The sequence below is a fragment of the Vicia villosa genome, unplaced genomic scaffold (assembly GCF_029867415.1).
Source record: "Vicia villosa cultivar HV-30 ecotype Madison, WI unplaced genomic scaffold, Vvil1.0 ctg.002813F_1_1, whole genome shotgun sequence".
NCBI lineage: Eukaryota > Viridiplantae > Streptophyta > Magnoliopsida > Fabales > Fabaceae > Vicia > Vicia villosa.
In genome coordinates, this window is record NW_026706039.1 from 81,866 (window position 1) to 93,620 (window position 11,755).

Consider the following 11,755-nt stretch of genomic DNA (forward strand, 5'->3'; position numbering starts at 1 on the left):
TCATCTTCGATCATCAACACAACTCCAACACAACTACACACAATCATTTTTGCGTTGAGGGTTTGCGTTCAAGATTGATAACGTCCATGGAACGGAATTGAAGATTCCTAGTGGGTGAAGATTTATGGGGTTTTTGGTGAATAAAATCTGCGGATTTTGTCCTCCAAGATTGGTGAATTTTGGGGGTTTTTATCAAGAGGCTTTATCAAAGATTCAGCTGAGTGTGAAGATTGAAGAACAAGGGTTCAAGGAATTCAATACACTGCAGCAAGGAAGTCAAAGTAAAGATCTTGGAAGACCTTGATCTGGCTCAAGATTAAGGGGGAAGAAGATTCAAAGGATCAACATAATTGGTTTATCGTTTATCGCTTTGTTATCTTCTTTGTATAAACTGTTTTCAATAATAATGAAAGACATCCCAATTCCAGTTTGGAATTGGGGGCAGATGTAGTCGTAGCGAGGACGATCGACGAACTGCCTGAACAAATATCGTGTTGTTATCACTTTTGTCTTTTCATTTACGTTCTGTTCGTACTTGGTTATAATTGCAAATTGATCAACGATTCAAGTGTTAAAATTGTGTATTAAGAACCTGCGTAAACATCACAATTCACTACATATTGAATCACAAACAATTTGGATATTATCACCAAGTGTTTGTGTTTTTGCTTCATCCATTATCAAAGCATTGCAAACAAAGTTTATCAAATCAGAAGTTAATCGTTTTTCATTAGAGCAACGAATTGATTCTATAATCTATCCTTTCATTGATAATCCCAATTATCTTGTGATTTTATCACATATTAAACCTTTTCATTAGCGGTCCGGAATAGACGCGAGTCGATCCTGAATCGCTTTCGCTTAAGTTTGAAATAATTCCGAAAAACTCTGTGAGATCTATTCACCCCCCCTCTAGATCCTTAAGCCTAGCATCTAACATGTGTGTACCTGATGGACACAAGTATCAAGAAGTTGGAAAAACAAAGGTAAGAATGTGATTTATGAAAGTAACAATAATAACTCTATAGCTGAAATTCCTTGTCATAATGGCTTTGAAACACTCACTATTTGGAATGATCCTGGTGTGACCATTGACATAGGAAAATAATAGTTTCCTAGAATGTTAGGGGTATAATTAATTCATGTAAATGTAGAAAGATTGTCATACCCTAAAATTTTCTCACCTTTTATTAAAATATTGGTTTTTGTCGCATTTCTTAATATATATGTGAATTAGCCCATTTGGTAGTGAAGGGTGTTCAAGGAGTTACAAGTGCAAGCGCGAACAGCCAGAGTAGAAGGAAAACCATGTATTTTTTCCACCTCTTGCAAAGAGTTGGCAACTTAAACCTCTTCCTACAATGCAACAAGCTCCTTATAGAGAGTAGAGCACCTAAACTTCATAGCTTTGGCTTCCCCCTTCCAAGCATCCCTTTCTTTAGATGGATTACCTAGGGCCAAGATATCTTGCTGCCTAGAAGAGATAAGAGAAAATAAACAAGCAACCTTAAACATGTTATTGGCAAGCTCAGAGGCCACTTCCATCTTTCCCCCTTAGGGAGATTCCGAACGAAGGATAAATCTGATGTCAAAATAATAGTGGTAGCCTTCTCAAGAGTCTGAGTAAGCCGGGAAGAGAAGACATTCTACATCCGCATGAAGGGAGTTACCTCCCCATAAGCACCACCCTTAATGACACATGTTATTTTGGAGAACCTTCATCCTAGGGGATTGTTGTTCCTTATCCCAAACCCTCTATGCTGAAATTGGAGGCGGAGTGAACTCCCATATAGTTAAAGCGGCCACAACATCCACAACTTGATCCGCCTCAGGAGCAGAAGTAGAAGTTTTTATAGTCGGGGTAGGAGAAGGGGTTGGAACATGAACAATGGTTGCCAATAGAGATGAGGCAGGGGTAGAAGTTCCAGTGTACACCATGTTCTAGTTACCTTGAGCATTTGCAAGACTGTAAAATAACTTCAACTTGCTTACTTTATCCGTGCTATATGCAAAACACAATCACGCATGTAAAGAAAAAGAACGAAGACTTTGCTCTCACCAAAAGTCTTTTTTCTCTCCTCCTGGCCAACTGCACTCAAGATAGCATGAGTTTCAATCTGCGTCTTTCTCAATTCACTAGGGGCACCTCACCAGGTCCGATACCTTCCTCGTAGCCAATCCCCTGAAACCAAGATTGCATTTTCTCCTTCATTGTCACATCGTTCGAAGAAAGAGAGCCCGATTTGGTATAATAGGAGTGAGCATCCCAACTAAAATGGATCTTAGAGAAGTACTTTGGGTACAAAATTTGGCAGCAGCAAGGAATATCAGCAATGAGATAGCAGAAAACAAGAAGGGTTGAGGGTATGAGAGGCTTCACCAGTAAAAAATTCCCCCAAAAGTCACCCTAGTCTAGGGTAAAGGGGTCGAACAAAGGGTTGACCTGATGGAAGTAAATAAACCCTGATTACGAAAGTTATTTTAGGAAGTATGCTTCAGATGGAAAAGATAAAAGAATAAGCTAAGAGAAGGCCTCCAAGATTTATGCTAGACACACATCTAAAATACCATTATATATGCCCTAGACCCCGATGAAGTTGGGAAGAAGCATCTTTTAAATATTTCAGGACGACTACCTCAAAGTTAGAAAAAGGCAGCCACAATCCTATTCTTCTAAACATGCATTCATAAAACGGGATCACGCAGTCATCGAGAGAACTATATATCCTTTTTTTGGCTCCAACGGAAGAGCTAACCACTCTAAGGGATCGCCGACCATAATGCCAACCGCATCTATAGCAGCCTCAGTGTTTAGAGCCACTGAAGTACCTGTTATTTTTGAATCCATCTAATTGTACTCAACCGCTGTTACCCTAGGATTTCGACTTACTAAATAAATGGGCAACTAAGGCCCAAAATTGGCAATTGGGCCTCAATTTGGTGAGAAGGCCCTAAATTGGTAATTGGGCTCCAATTGAATAATTACATTGCCATTTGGGTCGAAGTGGTTCGACCAAATAACGCTTAGTAGTCGAAGCTGTTCGACTAGAAAGATGATCAGAGGCTCCAGCGTTCGACCAAATAAAAGGATGCGAAGACTTAAGGATTTTTGGCCGCAGAAACTGAAGTGGAGGTCGAAAGGCAGTAGAAGTTAAGAGGCAGTTCCAGGCAGTTTTTCTGGCAGTTCTCACAGGACGCGTGGAAGTTTCACGATTGAAGATCTTGCATGTCGAAGACACGTGTTGACTGATAGCCAGTCGACCGTTAGTAGTAGTTATTTTATTTTTCTATTTAAGCAAGTTTTATAGGAATAGTTAGGGGTCCGCATTTTCTACATAAACACAAGTAAAACTCAAATCTCTGCGCAATGAGTAACGAGTGCAACCTTGGAATGTACGTACGCGTACCAGTTTAATTAAATGCAATCATTTTACATTACATTTTATCTTTCAGTGCACATTTACTGCCTTCTTTTTTATTGCTTTGATTTACTTTAAAGCCTTTAATTTCAGTGTTTACTTTTACGTTAAAGTCACTATTTTACATTTAATACAAATCAGATACACATAACATAACAAAATAAAGCAATCAGTCCTGGAGTATTCTAGTTGACTCCGCAAAGTAACCTTTAAAAAGGAAACTAGCGCTTGTTTACCATTTTTCTGGGTAAACAAATTGGCACGCCCAGTGGGACCCGTCGATTGTTCTTTATTCTTCTTTAGTTATGAATGATATTAAGAAGTGGTCGGAAATTAACTAACATGGCTGAAGTTAATACAAATAATTCTGATCTTTCTGGAAATCAAGGAGGTGTTCTGAACGGAGGAACACCACAAAATGCCGCAGATTCGTCCCCAGTTGGAACAACAAATACTGGTGGATCGACGGCAGTAATAATGGTATCATCACCAACAAATGTACGGTCATCGTTGAATCCATTACGACCGCTGTTTCATGGAATGATGCCTCCACCAGGTTTTAACCCTCAGTTTGGAATGCCCACATCTATGATGCAAGGTTTGCACACAAATCCTTCATTATATTCTGACAGCATGATGGCTAGAAGCACATCAAGTCTGAGGGGTCGACCTATAGGCATAGGATATAATCACCAGGTTTTGCCATCTTTAAGTACTACATCAATGTTGTCAATTCGACAACAAATGGACGAAAGTAATCATGAAATGGTGAATGCCCTTACTCAACAAATGGGAACTGTTTTTACTCCCATGATAAATAACACGAATCAAAGTTATGAAATATTGGCGGGACAAATGGCCAGAATTGCAGATTTCTTTGGAGCGCCCCCACAACCAAACCTTTCGACTACTCAAGGGTCGAATGTGAGAGGGGTCGAACCTATAGGACAAGGAGATCAAATCGAGCAAGAGATCCCTAGAATAGTACAAAGGCATCAAGATGCTGACCAGGTTCTTAGGAACATCCAGCAAGATGTCAATGTTGGACACAATAATATCTCTAATGTAGTCGAACAAATTTTAGTCCAAAATGGGATAAATGTAGGTTTGCATAGACCAAATTTCGTTTCCCCGTTGTCAGAATATGTAAGGCAAACAGAATTGCCTAGGGGGTGGAAAGTCCCAAAATTCACCAAATTTGCTGGTGAGACTGTGTAGCAACCTGCCCTAAAAATTAAGATTTAGAGTCGCCACCTATTCTGAAGGGCGAATAGGAAACCCTACGCAGTATAGAGGTCAGGGTAAGATACTATATTCAGGTCGAGGGAAGGTGTTAGGCACCCTCAACCCTTTCCTAAAGGCTAACATTCAAAGATAAAGGTTTATGGCAAAAGATAAAGAAAGATGACAGACAGTTAATAGAGTTGAAAGGCTAATTATATGAACATGATTAGAGTTTGGAAGAGGGGGACTCGCCTTGTTGCCAAGTGCCTACGTACCTCCTTATGGAGGATCAGAGTCTACGTAGTTCGGGCACAGGGTTGTACGCCTTAGAATCGAATTTGATTGTATTTGAAGTTGTTTTGAAATGCAAATGTTCGAAGGTATTTTGAATTACCTTATCGTAGTTATGAACATCGCAGTGTTGAAGAGATGAAAATTGTAGTATCGTGGTTTAGTGTGTTTTGAAGGTTTGGGCGTACAACCCTGATTTTAATTTGTTACCATTAGTTGCAATAATCAATAGGTTTGATTACCACGGCTAACGGATTAAAGGGAGGATTGCTAACCACTATAATCGATAGATTGATTATCGCGAATAGCAAATGTGCGTATTTTAATTATCGTTACTCCTCATAATCGATAGATTCGATTACGAATAATAACGAATTTGGATGAAGAGAAAATGCTAATCATCGTAACCAATAAGATGGTTAAAACCATTTAGCAAAATAAATATTAGTATTTTAATTTATAGGATTTGATTAATTAAATTAATCGATTATTAATCATCGCGACCAATAAATTTAGTCGGAACGAATAATAATTTGAATCCTAATGTTTTGATACTTTAGCCCAAATGGGAGGGAGCAAACCCTAATATGTTAATATATTTCCTAGGGTTTTTCTATGATTTTTATAATTAAAATTAATTAAACAAGATTTTTATAATTAAAATTAATTAAACAAATTACTTGAAATAGTCGAATAATCGGGAATATAGATCGGGGAATATAATTCTACATGATTATAACCTAATCCTAATTTAAATACATTACTAATCTAATAAATAAATAAATAAATCATATATATACATATAAATAATAAAGATGAGTTATACATAAAAAAAATTAAATAAAACCTGGGAAATAATCCTGTGCAGTGAGCCCTTGAAGTTCCATGGTACGCCTCAAGTTCTGATAGGTTAGATCCAGAAGGCTGACGATCCAATGGTTGATGGTTGGGGGTGTATGGTGGATTCCCTGCCGGAGCACACACGGAATCTGGAAACAAATTAAACCAAAATAAATATACATGGGAGCCAGGATCGAACCTGCGACCCTTGACTAACCTCATGCGCTCGTTGCCAATCCAGCTAGCTACGTGATTCGTTCAACATACGCGCTGGAGACATAATATATAAAAAAACAGTTGAAACCAAAATTTAAAAACACATTTTTCCGCCCAGCTGCGTCTTCTTCGTGGACTCTTTTTTTTTTCCAGAAATTCCAGAACCTTTTACCTACGGTTTTGGCGTGTAGCCATAGAACCTGCAACACAAAACTCACGAAATATGCAATAGAAATTCATGGTAAGGGTACCGATAGATCAGAATTTTAACGTTAAACACCATGGATCCATTCTTTTAGACCAATTGTGGCTAGAACACGAAGCCCCAATTTTGTAACCTTGAACCCTAGCAATGGTGTGTCCCTATACCTGCATCTAAGATCAAATTAAACAGTCCAGGAACGTTGTAAGCATGATTATGAGTCCGAATATACCATTAAAACATGTTTATAGCGCATAAATTATAGAAATCGATTCACATAAAGGGAGTGCAAACTGCGGGCTATAGAGAGCAATTCTGGACGTTATGATTGATGAGGGTAATTGCAATAGCTTCAGAACAGTCCCATGAATGTGTTAGAATTCTTCAAACCCTTTGAATTAGCGTTAAACCTTGAATTCGAAGTGGAGTTTTTTCTCAAATTTTTTCACTTGGTTTCGGCTCTTGGAGGCCAGAAAACCGAACCCTCATGCCTCTGGAACTGTTGCCTCTTTATAGAGGATGGATTATGTCAACATATTTGGATCCAAACCCATGTTTTAAGGAGATTGATACTTGATTGAAAATCAACATTCAAACTTTCCAATCTTGGTTTAATTTTATTCTTTTCTCTCCAATCTCCCTTAATCACCAATTTTAATCTAATTATGTTGATATAATCTTGATGTCTTGATCACATAATAGGAATTTTTTTTTTGAATAACCATTTTTTTAAAAAAAATTTCAGAAATAACCAAGATTTCAAAAAAATTACACAAATGTCATTTTTTTTTTAAAAAACACACGTTGTCGCCAGGGGGGGGTGGCGACAACACTGGGCCTGCAATGCAGTCGCCAGTGGGCCTGGCGCCCATGTGTTGATTTTAGGTGTTGTCGCCACCCCCCCTGGCGACAACACCCCCCTTTATTTTTTTTTTTCTTTTTTTTTTTGTAATTTTTTTTTCTTTAACATATTGTCCTCCTAATTTTTTTCAGTATTTTTTTTTTAATAACTACAATGTTTTAATAATTTTTGTTAGTTTTTTTTTTTAGTTTTTTTTTAACAACAATTTTTCAATAAATTTTTTATATTGTTTTTTTTATCTATCTTGTTAAAATTATTTTTGGAATATAAATGTTAATTAACTTATTTATAATTTAGTTTCTGAACATGGTTAATAATATATATTTTATTGGTCAATGAAGTAGTGGAAGTAGTTAATGAATTATAAGTAAAATAATTAATCAATAACTTATATTTTTGTGGTTAATATAGTTGTGAAGTTGGTTAGTAAAACAATGTTATATTTATATTATAAAATAAATTTTAAGATTATATAATATTGAAAAAAAAAATATTATTTTAAAAAATATTAAATACATTAAAATATAAGTTGGACATTCGTTAAAATAATTATATATTAAGATACAATAACGATACATTGACGATAGAAATACATTAAAATTAAAGACATTTCAAAAAACATTAACGATACAAATACATTATAATTAAAAACATTACAAAATACATTCAAGATACAAATAAAAATCTTATTGCGCGCCACGTGGACCATGGTACGATCCACACTGAGGTTGTCGAATGGGTCGTGTAGATGGGTCACGAGTTGGTAATGCCCCCCTATTCCCGCGACGACGCCCCCCTCTATTTGGTACGTCTTGTGCCATAGTCGACGGTCCCTGAATGAAACCTGGGTCTTCAACATCTTGACCTATAGAATTCCCTCCATATGATAGGCGGGTGCCCGCGGCGCTGTCGAAGCTGTGTCTAGGCGGGTTAAAATTTCTCCTAGTGGGTGCAGCCTGGAAGTTTTGGAAGTCGGTGGTGGATCCGGTTTGGTTAAAATACAATGGTTGTGGCGGTGTGTTGAAGTCAAATTGTTGGCTGGGGTACTGTGATGTGTGTTGGTCGAATGTGGTGTATTGCGGGTATTCTTCTTCTATGCCCATGTCGGGGGTCATTGGTGGTGATCTTGAAGAGCCCCCCGCATGGAATTCCTGAAAATGTGATCTAGAAGAGCTCCCTGCATGGAATTCTTGATTTTGTGGTTGAGTTTGGGATGAAAAAAACGGGTGGAGTTGTTGGGAATGTTGTTGGTAAAAAGGTGTTTGTGGTTGCATTGGTTGTTGGTGGTAACTTTGTTGTTGTTGTTGTTGTTGGTGTTGTTGTGGGTAATGTTGTTGTTGGTAATTTGGTGGTGGTTGTTGTTGTTGTTGGTAATTTGGTGGCGGTGGGTGTTGTTGTTGTTGGTGGTAATTTGGTGGTGGTTGTTGTTGTCCTCCAAAATATGGAGGTTGTGCTCGCGGGTCAGCTAAATAGAAAGGGGCAGACACAATCATTTCTGGATTTGTGACGGTCCTGTACCAGTTTACATACTCAACAGTTGGCTTCATTTCTCCCGGCGCCACAGGAAATTCTAGAACCGTTTTTGATCGACGAGCCCATATTTTACGCTGCTCTATGGCAAAGGACTTGTAATTTTGTACGTACCACTGTTCGCTAACCTTCGCAAGATGCCAACGTCCCAAACAGTCAGGCTCAGGTGGGTCAGGGATACCTTGATGCATGCCGAATTGGAGCTTCACACGGTCACTCGGGTGCATCTCCACAGTGGTGAACCGTATGATGGGTGATTTTGCTGTCCAAATAGCCGCCTCGTCAAGGTCGGGTACGTGGTCCAATTCCAAGTAAGGACGCCAAATAAACTGCAAAGCAAATAATATTAATTTCAGAATATAGAAGATAGTTATTTTTAAAAATATATTTAGAAAATGGACATTTTTAGAGGTATTACTTCTTGGGGTCCTAGTCGATCTAATAGCTGGCGGTAGAAAATGATTTTGGAATCAGGCGTTTTGGACCAATCCATTCCGAGTGCATTGAACCTAAACACATTAAAAGATATAAATCAATATAGTTACAATGATGATGGAATAAAAAGCAATAATTAAAATAAGATCCAAACGTTACCTTGAAGCGTAAGGGAAGGCGTAACTGTTTGGATTTGCAGGGGCCAATATCGGCATCCTCCACCATGCCCATGTTTGTAGCAAGAATGCACATCCACTAAATGTACAAACATCCTTTTTTGCACATTTGCATAAGGAACTATATAGGTATGCCAACACAGCCGAACCCCAGCTATATGTCTTTATTGCATCAATGTCCCCAAGTAAACACAAGTACATAAAATTAACACTATTTCCCGTGCCTTCGGGAAATAGAAACCTACCAAACAACAACATAATATACATCCTAGTTTTCCGCAGTATAGTTTCTTCGTCAGAAAACTGATCCAATTGAATCCCAACATAAGCTTCCTGAAGGCCAGCAAGCTTTATACCTTGGCCCCTACCCCTTTGTTGCCCCTCACCCTCTATTAAATCCACACCCAACAATTCGACGCATAGGGCGTTTGGTTGTTGGACATTTCCATACACTGCCTTTCCATTTGTTCTGAGACCCAACAACATGTACACGTCCTCTAGAGTGACGGTACATTCACCCATTGGAAGGTGAAAAGTATGAGTCTCAGGCCTCCAACGCTCACACAATGCTAATATAAACTTCATATCAACTGAGGTATGTGTTAAGTTCATTACCTCACCAAATCCCGCACGTTTAACGTAGTCCACAATCAAAGGGTCAGGAGCAATCATCTTACCAGCACGGGTCCTAAATCTCGTGACATCCTATAAAAAAAACACCTCCCATAAGTATTTGAAATTAGTAAATTTAAGTAAAAAAAATTAAGTGTTTACTAAAACTTACATAGGTCGCAATGTTTGCAATGGTGCCTCGGTGCTCTTGACCCATAGTTAGGAGAGACATGTTTGTTGATGATGAAACACAAAGTTGCTCTGATGCTAAGTTGCTCTGATGATAGTATAAGAGGTGATGAAGAAAATGAACAAGTTTGGGAACATATTTATAGCCAAAATGCATAGGTTATTACGAGATTCCCTGCAGAGTCTTGTCACTTCATGTCGGTGGTGGGGACGAGATTCCCTGCAGAGTCTTGTCACTTTATGTCTGTGGTGGGGACGAGATTCCCTGCAGAGCCTTGTCCCGTCAAGTCTGTGGTGGGGACCAGATTCCCTGCAGAGTCTTGTCACTTCATGTCGGTGGTGGGGACGAGATTCCCTGCAGAGTCTTGTCACGTCATATACAGTGACTTGTGCAGAATTATTGGTTCATTTCTTGCATGCATTAGCCTTGTGTAATAGGTGGGGACGAGGTTCTCTTATGGCGTGCATTAGTCTGGTCTCTTCATATTTATGTTACATTTTGAAAATGTTATGTTATAATAGATTTTAATTCCATATCATAATTTGTGACATGCATTATCATTAGTGTGAATTCATTTAAAACATACAACTATAATAGCTTTTGAGACTTTTATATTAAAATAGCGCAGATATATATATGTTATGGAAAACATTAATTCATTCATTAATTAAAAAGGTACATTGACAATAACCAGCACAGAAACTAAAAACATCTAAGAAAATAACACATAACAACTTGTAGTACACGCTCGATCATTGCAACAAACACAACAACACTTAATCTAAACTACTCGAGTATCACTGCAAGAACAAGTGGATCTTCAACGCCTCGGTTAACCTCTCCACTATGTGTCCAAAACATTAGATCCACGTCCACATCGTCTTTCACGCGGTCCCAATAATACATGTAGGTGCCTTCTGGATTATTATCCGTCAACGTAATGTATGGACAACGGTAATCTATCTGTTTAACTTTTCTGGTCGGACCATCTAGTTGACGAAACCCGGTGTTGATGGCTCTAACAATTCTCTGGAAATTCCAATGGGGGTTAAGGCAGACACGCATGTGACTACCTTCCTCAAAAAAAACGACAGCCCAAACTGAGTTCATTTTCAGTGTTTGCAGTAAGAATGAAGAAAGAGTTGGTACTTCAACTCCACACACACACACACACCTTTATTTATAATCGGTGAAACACCTTTATTTTGCTAATTTTTAATAACTTAAATACTAATTTTTAATAACTTAAATACTAATTGGAAACTTTGTAATCTTAAAAAAACATTTCATTAATATATGCTCAGAGCATTTAATTGGACGGTACAGAAGTAGCTGAAATAATAAAGAAACTGTAACGTCTAGGATATTACAACGGTTAGGACAATGTCTTCTCTGTCCTCCATCATTCGAGTGCATTGAATGTCGTCCTCCATTGTCTCCCACCAACGCTGTCTTTCAAGAAAAACACCTCCCCTTGTTCTAAGTCTCTTGATAGATCTGATTTGTTCGCCTGGACTCCACTCTCCCTCCAAAAACCTGAGAAGAGTTCTCTTAAGCTGATCCATGGAATGAATGTTCCAAAACATTACCTGCATGGGAGGTTTGACGGCAGAGAAAATAACGTAACCGTTCCTTCGGACAATGGGAGGTTGATAGTCCAAACGCCTTACAGGTGGCGGAGGATCAGTAGTCCGGTGCGTGCCATCTGGCCTTATTCGAGATCGCATTTTTTCGTGTCTGTACTGATGCACACAAGAA

General features: G+C 38.3%; 1 protein-coding gene across 1 annotated transcript; it reads right to left on the reverse strand.

Moving 5' to 3' along the window:
* Nucleotides 1-1,356: 1,356 nt before the first annotated feature.
* LOC131639870 (serine/threonine-protein phosphatase 7 long form homolog) lies at nucleotides 1,357-10,502 on the reverse strand. The gene is made up of 3 exons (XM_058910309.1): nucleotides 9,980-10,502; nucleotides 9,242-9,900; nucleotides 1,357-1,474 (listed from the first exon to the last, which is right to left on the reverse strand). The coding sequence occupies exons 1-3, from the start codon at nucleotides 10,151-10,153 to the stop codon at nucleotides 1,357-1,359; spliced, it is 951 nt and encodes a 316-aa protein (XP_058766292.1). The 5' UTR covers nucleotides 10,154-10,502.
* Nucleotides 10,503-11,755: the final 1,253 nt, after the last annotated feature.